The sequence below is a fragment of the Hakea prostrata genome, chromosome 7, assembly GCF_041222555.1.
Source record: "Hakea prostrata isolate BN-2017 chromosome 7, UWA_Hpros_2, whole genome shotgun sequence".
Taxonomy (NCBI): Eukaryota; Viridiplantae; Streptophyta; class Magnoliopsida; order Proteales; family Proteaceae; genus Hakea; species Hakea prostrata.
The window spans coordinates 59,677,476-59,693,086 of NC_142606.1; the positions used below are offsets into that span (position 1 = coordinate 59,677,476).

The 15,611-nt window shown below is 37.4% G+C and overlaps 1 protein-coding gene across 1 annotated transcript; it reads right to left on the reverse strand.

Moving 5' to 3' along the window:
* Window positions 1-1,642: 1,642 nt before the first annotated feature.
* Window positions 1,643-5,947, reverse strand: LOC149011532 (F-box/RNI-like superfamily protein). Its single transcript, XM_089164383.1, has 2 exons — window positions 5,384-5,947; window positions 1,643-3,082 (listed from the first exon to the last, which is right to left on the reverse strand). The coding sequence occupies exons 1-2, from the start codon at window positions 5,838-5,840 to the stop codon at window positions 2,202-2,204; spliced, it is 1,338 nt and encodes a 445-aa protein (XP_089020509.1). The 5' UTR covers window positions 5,841-5,947; the 3' UTR covers window positions 1,643-2,201.
* Window positions 5,948-15,611: the final 9,664 nt, after the last annotated feature.

Sequence of the window (15,611 nt, forward strand, 5' to 3'; positions counted from 1 at the left end):
AAACAGAATTACTGTAACTCCATTATACTTGAAATTTAATTCCCTTACACTTGCCTTATAATTACTCAGACTTTATTTTAGTTCCCCTAAAGCAAGCAAACTTTTTCATCTCTTTCTCCCTCATATTCAAAATTCCTAGATATATATAACACCTCTAACCCTCTACTTGATTGCTTCCCTCCTATGCAATCCCTCTAGGTTACCAATCCACATTACACAAACTCCATTGATCTCTAAACACTACCCTCTTTATCCTTCTTCTGCTCTTAGGCCCCAAAACTCCTTCACTACCTTCTACTTCTCATATCCATTGTGCTCTCCTAATTTGCAGCTCCTATACAACACCCCAGCTCCACCCTTTGTAGTTCCTGCCTTTTGCCCCAACATCAAGATGGGGGACCAGGAGTTGCAACGGCAAAGAATGGGTAGCATTCTTTGGTGTTGAAAGGAAGAGCTGCAAAGGCTGATAATTTAGGATCAACAGAATTGCTACAATTATTCACACAAAAATTGATGCAATCAAGGATGGTGGTGCTGGTTTATATGGCTTAAGAAAAAGATATTGATGAAGAAGTTAATCTTGAAAATTTAATGTTAATATATGCCACGAGCAAAAAGATGGAAGCTTGTCCCTTTTTTTTCAGGTGGGGAGGGAGGATGTGGTGTGGAGGAGGGATCTTTAGGTAAATATATAAAGCAAGTATAAGAGAGCTACAACATTTGAGATGACAATGATATAGTTTTATAAATAGCTTCTGATAGGACCCTGGGGTTTGAGAATATCGCATTATGCATAGTTGAGTTGGGCCCAAATAGTAAAATTGTTGGCCCTTAGGGTGTGAACCAAACCCACAAACCGGTTTAGGGTGAACCAAATGAACCCCAAAAGCCCTCCTGCGTCATCTTCTCCATTTTTTGCAAACAGAAGCCCTGGCCGCCGCCTGGTGTTTCCTGCCAGCTGCTCCAATCTTCCTTCGACTCCTCTTTTCACCATCAATTTTCATTCCAATGCTAGGAACATTAGCCTCACCCATCATGCCTCTCTTTGGCTTTTTTTTTCTCTTGGTTCGGCGAGAAACAACCCCTGCAACTAATCGGTCACAACCAGCGGCCAATCCCTGCACTTGTACGATGTGGTACTGGGATTCCTCCTCACCAAAAACCAATGGGAATTAATATGGGGAATCTTCATCTCCATTCTTAGAATTTGCATTCTTCCCATCACTAAAATCAATAATCAACACCTTCTTGAAGTTCGGCCAAGTAAATCTGACCAAGATCTATCGTATACCCAATCCAACGCATATCCTTTCAAGTATTGGAGTGTCACTTCTAACCATCACTTATCTTCGATCTAGTTTTTCAAGCAAAACCTCCAGTCACCATTCTTGCACTTCTCTGTCACCAGAAAACGAAGACAATGCCATGTCGTATCCCTCAGATCATCAATACTCTGATACCAATTTGTTAAGAGCCCTCTAATCCAAGGAAAAAGAAATCTATCTATAATTCTAGGGAAGGAGTTGTCCACAATAGTACAATACAAGTTTCATGCATTGGAGGAGAGATATAATGGAAAAACACAAAATAAAAGAGGACATATTTGGTAGTTTACAAGCATATTACAGTAAAAAAATAGGAATTGGAAAATTTTCAATTATTCTTACTTTTTTATAAGAGCAAACTTTTTAATCACTTACAACACATTTAAAAGATTGCCAACTTGACACAGCAAGTACAGGGGAAGATCCAACAACAGTTACACATTATCTTACCTGAAATAAGAAAAGAAAATGATGCTTCCCATAAGCTAAACATTTCTTCACCATTTTCATATATTTCGTCTGATCCCTTAATCCTTGGGCATCTATACAAGCATAATAGCATATTCTACTTTTTTATGAGATACATGAAAGAGGAGGGGGCACATATACAGTTTTGCAACCATATCTGACTGTCCTCTCTCTTCCCCGGGAGAATTTGATGGCTATCCATGCACAGAGGGTGACTCTGCTTATCTGCAACTGAAATTAGTCAGGGGACAGTTTTCAGATCTGTTTATGTGCATCTAGTGTTATGATACTGTGCTTATAACCAGACTTTGCAGTACATGAGGGCTCTTCAAAAGCAAGATCATAGAAACTAAGTATATCCCTCTACAAAAATGAGGGAACTTGATTAGTTCTTCATTTGTATGGAGGCTAAGAGATCCAAGTATCTTCTGTTTCCTCTTTCCAAGCCCCCCATCTCCACCTTACTTTAGGAAAATCTTTCATACATCTTGACCTGAGTTGGCTTGCAACATCAAAACTGGAATCACGGTGGATGAGCAGTGCCACATCTGACAAGTTAGTGCATTGATCAAGTAGAGAGAAAATGAATGAACATGTGACTCCAGATTCTGATAACCTTAAATATGCCATCAGTTTTTTCAAATTCTTCATCCCATCATTCAAGGGTCTCATACGGAAAGACATCTCTAATGCTGACCATGACCTAGATCCCAATTCAAGAGCACACACATTTGGAAAAGCATTTGATAAAGCCTCAAAGCCAACCTCTCCACCAACTCCAACTAATTTGACCAATGCAGGTGAATCCACCACCAAAGTTTTAACTGTTTTGCCATATTTTAACAGCTGTCCAAGGATGCAAATATCAGCAGTTTCAATGTAAAGGAACTTCAAATGAGATGAGCAAGCCAATCCAAATTTATTTGTTCCTTGGATGCAAAGATAGAGCATGGAGAGCAATGGTGCTTCAAGAACTAGACTCCTTGGCTCGACACAGTTCAATGCGAGAGAAGTAAGGTTAGGGGCATGTATAGTCAAAGAAGTTGGAGCATTGGATATTGTCCAATGACAAGTTCTAAGTTGTAAGAGATGTATCTTGGGTTCTTTAAGCCCTCCAACACCAATAAGACTAAGAACATGTAGTGAGGGGAAGCATTGGTTCACCTTGTCTAGGTCCTCATCATCCAATCTTACATATTCAAGTGTCAAACTTGTGAGCATTGGCATTGGTTTCAAGCCCTTCACTGACAGCCAAGCATTCTTCAGCTCTAACTTATGAAGATTGTGACCTGCAAAATGCATATCAAGACTTGGTAAAGAGCTTACATAGTTTGGTCATCACATAATATGAGACAGCAACCTGCCATTATCAAACAGAATAGAATTATTGGAATTCAAAATGGATGACCCAAGGGGCGGGCCTTGGCGCGATAGTTGGTGGATCATAGTTGTAACCCTGAGGTCCAGGCATCAAAACAGCCTCCAGCAAAAATCATTGGGGTAAGACTGCATAGGAAAACTATCCACCCCCAACCCCCTGCCTGGGAGAAACCTTGGGCACCAGTTCGCCCTTTTTCTGCCCACCCTATATGGCATGTAGGTGCCAAGTAGAAAATGTTGAGAATACACTACATAAACGATTTCGAATAACTCAACTAAAATTTTAATACTTCAATAACCTCAATGAAATTTTGGCAAAATGTCTAAATATATCAAAATCTTGAACTCCTCAACAGGTAATCACATAATAGTATTGTACTGTCGGAGATGGGAGTTGATACATGGAAGACTAGGGTAACGAGGTGTCTATTACTATGACTAATGTATTATTCACTGCAATTGGTTAGATGTCCATTTAAGCACTGTGAACTCTTTATTGCATTTTATGGTTTGCAGTAGAAACTTCAAATAATTCAACTATTTCTGAAATAACTGAGTCTTAATACATTTATTAAATAATAACTATGTCTAATAGCACTTGAACAAAGGAGTAGAACATGCAAAATTTACAATGTTTACTACTGACCAAGGACATAAATCCAAAACATCAAAGCAGGTGTTTTTTACAAGTTGACTATTAATACATTTTTAATGCCCAACACAGGCTTTCCTTAGAGCTTTGAGACCTACTGTAGCCATTTCCCCACGAAAACATCATTCAGAAGCCCCCCCCCCCACAAAAAAAAAAGAAAAAAAAGAAAGCAGAGAAATACAAACTGGCTGAGGTCTTGAGACTTGGTCATTTTAACCAAGCTGAGACAAGTATTTGAACCTTGGTGGGCATTCCCAATAAACAAGGCTCCAGCCAGTTTGGGGTCTGTGAAGGTCATAACATGCACAGCCTTACTCAGCTTTCACAGAGAGGCTGTTTTAGGACTTGAACTCAGGGGACCACTGATAAACTTGTGAAGCACTTTATTTTTATTTACAAAAACCAGATTGAGAACACCCACCCAAACATATGTTTACTGAAGTAAATATGCTGTGAAGCATCTTCTGACTGGACATTTTTAACTGACCAAAACCATATATGACAACAGCCTCCTGAGTTTTGGCCCCAGATAGGAAATTTGGAATCTAATTTTGTGGTGACGTGAACCAAATAGATAGACTTAATGATAAGATGATCTGACTAGGTGCATTTAAATGAATTTATCCTATCAACCAGTATATGACTTCGTGTCTGTCCTCCAGAGTATGATACAAGCTGGTATAGTTTTCATGCTCATATCTCCTTTTGGAGGAAGGTGGTAAATGTTGCAAGTACACTTATCAGAAGCCATAAAAGATCATTCCCTATAGCTTGCTTTGCAGTCGTAAGTGATAACATGCAGTAAATTTCAGACCAATAAAATAAAAATATAGGAAAGCAAGAAACCAGAAAGGGAATAAGAAGATAAAGTAGTCCACCTCAGATTGAGGTCTCACCAATAGCACCACATCTGACAGCCATTGAGTTTCACAAAATAAAAGAAAAGGCTCAAACTAATTTCATTAATCAATTCCTGCTCAAGGCTGTAGATCTCCCCCCCCCCCCCCAAAAAAAAAAAAAAAAAAAAAAAACACTTATATAAACACTAAAGCAGGTAAGGCTTTTGCCCTTTCCTTAACTAGTAGGTAAAACATATAAAATTTTAAAAAATGACAGGTTCTCACTCTAAACAAGACTCTAACTGAACTAATGAAATAGGTCTTATTTTCCTACTTTCTATGCATATTTATTGTAACCAAACCCAACATTTTTTTCTAATCAAATAACTCATTTAGGCGACTTCTCTGCATCAATTACCCATATAATTGATGTGAGGATTCATTGATGCTGAACACCTATTCAGATCTGAACTTTTAAGATGTGTAGCATTATTATGAAGTGAACTTCTAGTTGGTAAAGTCTAATTTATTCTCTGGGATATTATTATTTCTTTCGGGGAGCGGAATCATAATTGAAATATGCTATTCTTGGGTTCTTGGGGTGGCAATTAGGTAACATACGAAGATTTCTAATACCAAGGTGGCAGTTTTATTTATTTTCCCCTTCTTTCGGTAAAATTGCAAGAGAGAGATGAAAGTATGAAACCCATTAGACTTACAGCATGACGAAATTTGAGAAAGAACCTCAGAATGTCGCCAGCAAGATTGAATCCAGAAATCGGAAAACGATAGCGACTTCAAGCCTCCAGAAATTCCCGGCAGCCATTCTGATACAAAATTGACATCAGAGAGGTAGAGATCATCGGATTCGTCGTCTCCATTATCTTCATCAGATAACCCACGAAACGGCTTCTCAACACCAATAGCTACAGATTCAATATTATTCAAACTCTGGAGAACTTGTTTGACAATTTTCTTGAATGGAGTAACGGAAGCTTTCGTCTCCGGTGCTTTCGATTTCAAGTAACGATCGTAAGAACAAAATAGCTTAAACGACTGAACATCGTAGGAGAGGAAATTTAGGGTTTTACAAGAGAGTCTACATTGAGCTACATCAGAGAAATCACTGACTCGGTTTAGTATCTCCAGCAGTAAGACCGGTGGAAGCTCATCCATGAGAAAAATTGATGAAACCAAGAAACAGTTCGATTCAGATTTCTCATTTCCTGACGAGAACGGAAATTTATAGTTGTTCACCGTTCTCTCGTATCAGGTTTATAGTTTTTTATTCGATGCGATACCCGTGTAATACAAACGAGAATCTTCTACGGTTCTACCAGAAAAAATACAAACGCGAATCTGGCGACCGGATGAATTGCTGATTCATTCCACTGGTGTGATGGGAGTCGTAAATGATGCGTGTTAAAACGGTCTGACCGGATGACCCAAATTAATTAGTCTGACTATTTTACATATCCAATATATTGGGAGTCCGGTTCTTCCATTGCTTGAGGGTTTTCAACTCATTAGTGTTTAGAGATGGGCCTCCTCTTAAATGTATGGTACAAGAGTCATCAGAAGATGATCGAGGGATCCGATAGCTTGATTGATGTGAGACGATTCAGCTTTGTTAACATGATCTACTTTCTATGGCAGGAAAGGAATTATCGTACCTTTCAACAAGATTCTCGGAGTGACCTCGATATCTTTTACTTAGTGGCTAAGATGACCCGATTACGGTTTCAGTTTGCAAAGCTAGTGGTGGAGGATTGCCCAAGACAAAGACAGTTCTTCTCTAATTCGGGGTATTTCGGTTTCTTTTGCCTAGGTCAAGAGTTTTGTCCATTATTGGCTACCACCGCCATGGGTTGGATCCTGATCAATTGTGGCGGTTCTCTCCAGGGACATATTGGAGGGTATGGTGCTATGGCTCGGAATTACAGAGGTGATGTTATTTTTGTTTGTTCTGATGGTTGTGCTAATGTGGGTGTTTTTCATGTTGAGATGCTTGCAATTCGGTGTGGTCTGCAATTTGCATAGCAATACTGCTGTAATAAGGTTTTGGTGCATTCAGACTCCCAAGTGGCATTTAGGACTTTATTGGGTAATTACCGCCCACATTGAGGGATATTATACATTATTCATAATATTCTTCACTTGAGATCTTTGTTTTAGGAGTGTATTTTGGTGCATCGAGTAAGGGAAACTAATAGGTGCGCGGATTATTTAGCCAAATTGGCTATGGCGGACCAAGAAATTTTGTTGAATCCTCTCTTTTTGCTTGCTTAACTCTCTCAATATGTTGTAGAAGAGCTACAGGGTCGTAGATTCTTTAGAATCTAATCATGTATTATTGTATATATTCTATTTATTTATATTAATATAAAGTCTCATTTTTATAATTAATTAAAAAAAAAAAACAATGATATACAAACCTTGAGGGGTTGCTCAGTTGGCAAAGACTAGCGCCTCATAGTATGAGATCAAGTTTGAATATCCTCAAAGTTAGTGGGAAAGTTCTACCTTGTATTTAAATTATATGGTAAATATCACTTACCTCCCCTCTTAGCTGGACAAATAACACTTATACTTCCTCTTAGTTGGATAATATCACTTACCTCCCCTCTTACCTAGCAAATATATCAAACACCTCCCCTCTGTTAATTTTCTCGATTAAATTTAACTTTTACCGTTAAATATTTTTCTAAAACTCCAAACTACCCTTGGCTAAATTTTTTTTTTTAATTTTAAACCCTAAATTGTCGTAATCACCCTAACAGTTAAAATATTAAATTACCCTCAATTAAAATAATTATTAAAAACCCAAATTATCTTTAATTATTAAAAGCCCAACATGCCCTTTTTTTAAAATTTTTTTTATCAAACAATTAAAAAAAAAAGTACTACTATCAAGTAAAATTAAAAATGCAATAAAAAAGAAAGGCTATGTTTATAAAATTAAACACGTACTACTATCTTGGGTTTTTTTAATTGTTTGATAATTATTAAAAAAAGAAAAAGGGGTATGTTGGGCTTTTAATAACTAAAGATAATTTGGATTTTAGTTTTGGCTTTTAATAATTATTTTAATTGAGGGTAATTTAGTATTTGAACCGTTAAGGTGATTACGACAATTTAGGGTTTAAAATAAAAAAATATTTTTACCCAAGGATAGTTTGGGGTTTTAGAAAAATATTTAACGGTAAAAGTTAAATTTAACCGAAAAAGTTAACATAGGGGAGGTGTTTGATATATTTGCTAGGTAAGAGGGAGTAAGTGATATTATCCAACTAAGAGGGGGTGTAAGTGCTATTTGTTCAGCTAAGAGGGGAGGTAAGTGATATTTACCATAAATTATATGTAATAGATATCTCCTTGAGGATGTAGTCAATGTATGAATAAGTTAGCCCCAACGAACCTCAATTTCACCCCACCCCAAAAAATAAAAAATAAATAAAACCTATATTGGCAAAATATGGTTAAGGCCTTGAATATTTTTCTTCACAACCTCTCTTGGGGTCATTATAAGCTCACCCATGGTTGAATTAGATCTTTTAATCTAAGACTAGTCACTCCCTTGTACTAGTATATCTTAAGGTCTCCATTGGATAAGGTCATGCCATCTTAAATGATTTTCTCGGGCAATTTTACACAAGGCTACTCTTAACTTTTGAGCTTTAATATGTTTAATCCATATATATATATATATATATATATATATATATATATATATATATATATATATAAAATGTGTACAGGGGCAATTTTGTCTTTTACTTGTTAATAGGATTAGGTTGTCTTATTGATTAGTTTAAGGGGCAAGGTAGTCTTTTCACTTTCTCTATTTGTATACATGAATTGGGGGTTAGGGCTTGGAGGATTCATTCGATCAAATAGACTCTCTCTCCTCTCTTTCTTCTTTCTATCCTCTAGTTTTGGTTTTTGGTTTTCTTGAGAGGCCGAATGCTTGCTGTTTGTGCTTGAAGCTGCTGGTACAAGAGCTATTGAAGTGTGATTGTTGAAGTTTGCTTGCTTCTGAAGGCTTGAGAGAATCCCTGGTATATGGTGTATTAGGTTGCCTTGAAGAGAGGATGGAAACGCTGCTGTAAACATGTGCTTTCGTTCTTGTTTAGTTAATCCTCTTCTTGTCTCATGCTTGGGCTCTTGTTGGGTAGATATCACAGTGTTGTAACCACATTCTCTTGATTATTTGATGATTGCATGAGCTTGCTGAGTGCTCAACTCATCCTTGGACGTAGGTCTCTGACCGAACCAAGTAAAACTGTGATGCCTTATCTCTGATTTCTTTCTTCTCTTTCTTTCTTGGTGATAATCCGCTGCGTATATAAGAGATTTCTTAACAGTTTGGCATCAAAGCCCGGTTTCGTTTCTTGGCTGAATCTGTTAACTCTTGGTTAACCTAAATTACTTTTGTTAATTTGTGTTTCTGTTAGCATCAAACATTATATGCAAATCTATTAACTCATTCTCAATCTTCTCATGCTACGGTTCAATTCTTTCTGGTAAACCCTAGCATTGGCCGAAACTCTATATTATGGTTTTATTCAAAATTGGTTGAGGGCTATTTTATATATATATCTAATTGGTATTGTTTGCAATAAAATTCCCCTGTTTATTGATTCAATTTGTGGTTTATTTGACTGTCTGACTCCTAGCCTGATTCGGTTCCTAGGGTTTCTTTAAATTGAATTGGGGATTTTATGATAATCAGTTTAGATATATGAGATTTGTGGTTTGTTGGTGTTTATAATTTGATATAAAATTTATTATGATTTGTTTAGATTATAAACTGATTATAGTTTACAATTTTCTAGTTTTTTCTGGTTATTGCATACTGTTGAATAAGATTCTGTTATTGTTAAACTTCATTTGTATTCTGTTGTTCTTGATTAATCTGTTACTATACTTCTTGTATTATTTATGATATTTCTTGACTATCATAATTTCAAAACTTGTTTGTTTAAAGTCTAAAATTGATTAAGTTGTTAATATCTAAAGTGTTACTAATCTAATTTGTTAGATAAATTCTAACTGTTATTATTTTATTCTTTTGTCATGGCCTCAACCCGGTATGAGTTGGAGAAATTTGATGGTAATTAAGGGAGATTATATGGTATGGAAGAATAGAATGCATGCTATCTTTGTTCAAAACAAATGTCATAAGGCTTTACTGATAAAGAGATCTCCTAGTCCATGACTGATGAAGAAAAGGAAGATATGCAAGATATGTGCTATAGTACTATCATTTTGCACTTGAGTAACACCGTGATGAGAAGGGTAAGAGATTGTAAGACTGCAGCCCAGGTTTGGCTTAAACTTGAACAACTCTATATGGTTGCATCTATACCTAATGTTACCTTATTGAAAAAACAATTATTTAGTTTCAAAATGGATGCTTCTAAGTCTCTAACTGATAATGTAGAGGACTTTTATAAATCGTCATGTGATTTGGCTGATTTGGATGAAGAGTTATCTAATAATACCCTTGCTGTCCTATTATTGAAATCTTTGCCTGATTCTCATGTTGGTGTTAAGAATGCTATAAAATATGGTAGAAAGTCTATAACCCTTGATGATGTGATGGAAGCATTTAAAATTAGGGATATAGAATTGAAAATTGAGAGGAAGGTAAAGCATGTTACTGAGGGCTTGTATGTTAATTTTGACAATAGAAGTGTGTATGAAACTAAGAAGAAGTTCAATAATAATAATAAGAAAAAGAAGAAGTTTGTTGCAAAGAACACTACTGCAAGTGCAAATCAGAATTTTAATGGAAAGTTTAATAATAATAGGAGGGTTTGTTATTATTGTAAGAAAGAAGGACATATTAGATAGTATTGTAGAGAGAGACTTCAAAAGATGCAAAATGAGAATGGAAATGAGAGAATGGAGGCTACACATGTAGTTGATGTCACATCCACCTAGCCAGTACCCCATTTGGAATACCCGGGATGTGATCCACAGTCCAAGGATCAATGATCTGAGGTCCATGCCTCCCACATACACGGTAACACAATCATGAACAGTAATAATCAATGGTAAAAACAGCTAATACCAAGTATCATGAATAAGATAAGAGTAACTAAATCAGAGTACGGAATATAGATAATAATAAAGTGTGATTAAAATCATAAAGGGTGAGAAGGTGTGGTAGCCACCTTCTCAGAGCAGCGGAAAAGAAGTAAATCAAGTTAGTTACATATCCGAATATCACCATAATAATTCAAAGACAAGTTAATTACAATATCCAAGGTTCCACAAATACACCAGGGGAATGGGGCACTATGCTAGGGTTTCTTCTATACTAATGGTAGTCTCCTCAACAGTACGGATGAAGTAAACACAGCGCTGCCGCTCCCGCACAACTGTGGGGCTAACCCTGGTGCGGATAGTAATCCTCCTCGGCTCCAATGTATGGATCCTCACCGACGCCACTACCCGGAGGGTAGTATGCGGAATCATAGTCCGCCTCATAGGAGGTGCCATCGTAATCTTCGGTACCTGGAATGTAATCTAAAACATTTGCACAAAAGGAATGAGTTCGAAGAACTCAGCAAGGAAGTTATTCCATAATTAGAAGTCATATACATTCAGAACATATAATAATGCAATGTCATATGGAACATATGATGTAGATATGAGCCTAACTCTATGAATGCTGGTCTCTAAGGTAGACATGCTTTTAGTCATAGCACCGTACTTCTCTGGGTCGTCAGTCACTCTCCCATTTCCATATCTTGGGAATGCCCGGGGAAGGTCGGTAAAGTCATCAAAAACCATGGTAAGGGGATCGGTCACCGCTCTCTCACATCACCATTTGGTCAAGTACTGGCACATGTCACAGTAAAGCCTAGCCCAATGCAAGTCATCTACTCAGTCGGTCAAGTCGATTCAGATACGTCCATTCCTCGCCCCCGGCGATCCTTTCCGGTATCCTTCACACTAGAGTCAGCGAAATCCCGGATTTCGGACTCATCAACCCTATTGGTCATCCACATATAGTAAACGGGAAGCTCTCACGTCCTCTCACGGATTGGTTACCGGTCTTGAGCGCCCGTGAGCCCAAGTCTATCCATATGCAACTTTACCAATAAATGGCCCCTTTCAGGTATCTATAGCATGGTTTATGTCCCCTACCGGATTGGCTACCAGCCTAGAGCGCCCATCCAACCATACACTACCACGGGTTGTTCGGTCTCAATGCCCTTCCGATTCGGGTCTGACACGACAAGGATGAACCTAGCCACACAACTAGACAATCCTATGTATGTCATCCAATAACTCGGGAGAGTGTCGATAGGCACCATCGGAGAACATCCCATACTATTCCCTCCGATGCCCAAGGACGAAGTGTCGTGAGGACACCCTCCAATCCCAAGTCATACGTAAGCAATCACACATCAAATCTCATCATTTCTCATGCATCCAATGCATATTCATAATAGTAATCAAATCATGATATTGAAACGAATCATTATAAACATAAGCAAATCAAAATGATAAAGTAACACAACAAATGTATAAAGCTTTAAATGTTATTGTTCTAACACATATGTAACAGTATCATAATGATTGAAAGAAATTTAGGGATTTCATTCTTTGAATAAAGCACAATTCAATATTTGATGACTTATATGTTTATGGATATAACCATCCTTACCTTGGATGAGTTGATGATGAATTGAGAATACCAAGAATAGTCCAATAGAATTGTTAAGGCCCTAAACAAACATCAATAATAAGTTAGAAAAGAAGTCGGGAAGATCGGATGTCATTTGGGTCAAAACGACCAAGGTTGTTGTCAAGCAAACAACTTTGGTCGATGGTCTTGGTCGATGGTATCGACCAAAAGTATCGACCAAAATTGTCCTCGGGCAGAATAGTGGATTTTAGGGATTTTGGTCCGAAATGAGTCTTCTGATGTTCGGATCAATCTGAAACTTGGAGGCATACTTAACAACAGTAGTAGGACACTATAAATCAAGGAATTAACCCAATCCAATGGTCTAATTAAAAAGCCCCAATTTGAGCTATCAAGTTCAAGTGATAAACATCATGGCATGAGTTGGAATTGATTGCATTGATGAGGAATAGCATGCAATAGCTAGAGGAACTAATAGAAATTCGATTGGAATCATATGGCAATGTTAAACATGAACATAATACACTCTATAGCTCAGTTTGACATCAAATGGTATGATGTTAATAGGTAAATCATGGAATACATATGCTAGGCATGAGATATAAGCATTAGCATCAATGAATGGCTAAGGGAATCATGGATTGAGCATGAGTAGGCACTTGGAGTGGTGGTTGCAAGGTTGCAGCACCATTCCAAATGTCCCATCAGCAAGATGACAATAGAAAAGAGTAGAAAATGGTAGGGTAGATAGTGGAATGAAGAGTCATACCTTAGTGTGGAAGATGAAGACAAGAATCAATGATAAAATAAGTGTCTTTGATGAGATACCCTTCACACTAACCAAGGAGCTGCTTTGGGAAGCTCTCCCCACGTTCCTGTGAGAAAAATGATTGCAAAAGGCTCAAGGCTCGAGGTCATATTAAATAGAAAAGGAATATTCCATGGAATCATTAACTTGGCAGACTGGGACATTTTGGTCGATGGTCCTTGGTCGATGGTATCGACCAAAATGATCGACCAAAATATTTTCAGCAGAAAACTCAGGTTTAGAACAGCAACTTCAAGTAGGGATTTGAAAGGCTATACAAGGTCAAATTGAGTGAGGTTTTCTTCCACAATTCAATCAAGAAGTCTAGTTTAGGGGAATACCTTCGGATTGTGCACAGGAGGTCATTTGGTACATCAACCATATTAATCTTCTCCGATGCGCAGACTTTCCTTAAACACTGACAATGCATTTAAGCAAGGGGTATCATTGTCAATGTCCATGGGCTCGGTCTCCGAATCATGATCATCAATCAGGATGGTCAATAAATCTCTTCTTCCATCGCTTCGGGTCCTCGGACCTGAATACAACAGTGGATCCGGGTCAGGGTCAAGGTTAGAATAGGGCTGGATATTACAATTGATGTGACTAGTGATGCACTAGTGGTTTCCCCTTGTAGTGATCATGATGCTTGGATTTTAGATTCAGGCTGTACCTTTCATATGACTCCTAGAAGGGAGTGGTTTATCACTTTTGAGTCCTTTAGAGGTGGTAAAGTATTAATGGGTATTGATCACGCTTGTGATGTTGTGGGGATTGGATCAATTAGACTAAGATTGAATGATGGGACTGTTAGAGATCTAGAAAATGTGAGACATGTACCAGGACTTAGGAGAAACCTACTGTCCTTGAGTCAGCTTGATACTAGGGGTTTTCATTACACCTCTAGGGATGGTTCTCTTAGGGTTATGAGGGGTAGTAGTGTAATTCTAATTACTGATTTGAAGAATGGTTTATACTTCTTAAATGGAAGTGTAGTTTTAGGGGTTGCATCAGTCTCTAGTGGGGTTCTTAGTGAGGTGGAGCTTTGGCATAAAAGATTGGGTCATATAAGTAGTAAGGGGTTTGGACACTTGTATAAAAGTGGCCAGATAAGCCTTAAGAAATTTAGCCCTTTGACTTTTTGTGATGTGTGTGCCATGGGTAAGCTCCATAAGACTAAATTCCCTCATTCTTCATATAAGACCTCTAATGTGCTTGAATATATACATTCTGATTTGTGGGGAAGTCCAAATGTACCCTTGTCTCTTTCTAGTGCCCAATATTTCTTGTCTATTATTGATGATTACTCTAGAAAGACTTGGCTGTATTTTCTTAGGGAAAAATCAGCTGTCTTTGATAAATTTCTAGAGTGGAAAGTTTTGGTTGAAAATCAAACTGAAAAGAAAATCAAGAAACTTAGAATTGATAATGGTCTTGAATTTGTGAATGAAAAGTTTCTAATTTTTTGTAAGGAACATGGTATTAATAGACATAGAACATGCACCTATACTCCTCAGCAGAATGGAGTGGTTGAGAGGATGAATAGGACAATCATGGATAGAGTTAGATGCATGTTGATTGAATCTGGCCTAAGTAAGAAATTTTGGGCTGAAGTTGCTAGTACAACTTGTTATGTCATTAACAAATCTCCTTGTTCCTCTATTGACTTTGAAACACCTGATTTTAGGTGGAGTAAAATACATACTGATTACAATATGTTAAAACCCTTTGGTTGTGTTTGTTTTGTTCATCAAAACAAGGGTAAACTTAAGCCTAGGGGTAGGAAGTGTGTCTTCCTAGGGTATCTTTTAGGTGTTAAAGGATATAGGCTTTGGTGCTTACAAGATAAGAAGATTGTAATTAGTAGAGATGTTAAATTCAATGAACTTGAATTTCTGAAAGTTGATTCATCAAGTGTTAGATCTAACTCCCATGATCTAGACAAGACCATATTTGAGGTGGAGTTAGGGGATAAATCTGAGAGTGAGATTGATGAATATGATCCTAAGGTTGAGGATGATGATCTAGAAGCTGGTAGTGGTTCTTTAAAGGTTAAAGAAGAGCTTAAAGAAGAGCTTAAAGATGAGATTCTTTAGATGGTTATTTATTGGCTAGAGATAGGTCTAAAAGAGAGATTAAGAGGTCTTCTAGATATGCTAATATGTGTGAATTTAATGCTAGTCCAAATCTGATTTCTTATGCTCTTAATGTAGCTGACCAGCTTGAGAGATGTGAGCCTAGAACCTATAAAGAGTCTCTTGAATGTGGGGACAGCAAGCTTTGGCTTGTTGCCATGGAAGATGAAATGGAATCTTTGATGAAAAATCAGACTTGGACTCCTGTTGATAGACCCAAATGAAAGAAACTAATTGGTTGTAAGTGGGTTTATAAATTTAAGGCTGGTATTCCTGGTGTAGAACAACCTAGGTATAAGGCAAGATTAGTAGCTAAGGGGTATTCTTAAGTTGAGGGAATA

Coding starts and splice junctions, on each gene's coding strand:
- LOC149011532 (XM_089164383.1), bottom strand. CDS start 5,840: ATGGATGAGCTTCCACCGGTCTTACTGCTGGAGATACTAAACCGAGTC. Junction 3,083..5,383: donor TTCTCAAATTTCGTCATGCT/GTAAGTCTAATG, acceptor TGCATTTTGCAG/GTCACAATCTTCATAAGTTA.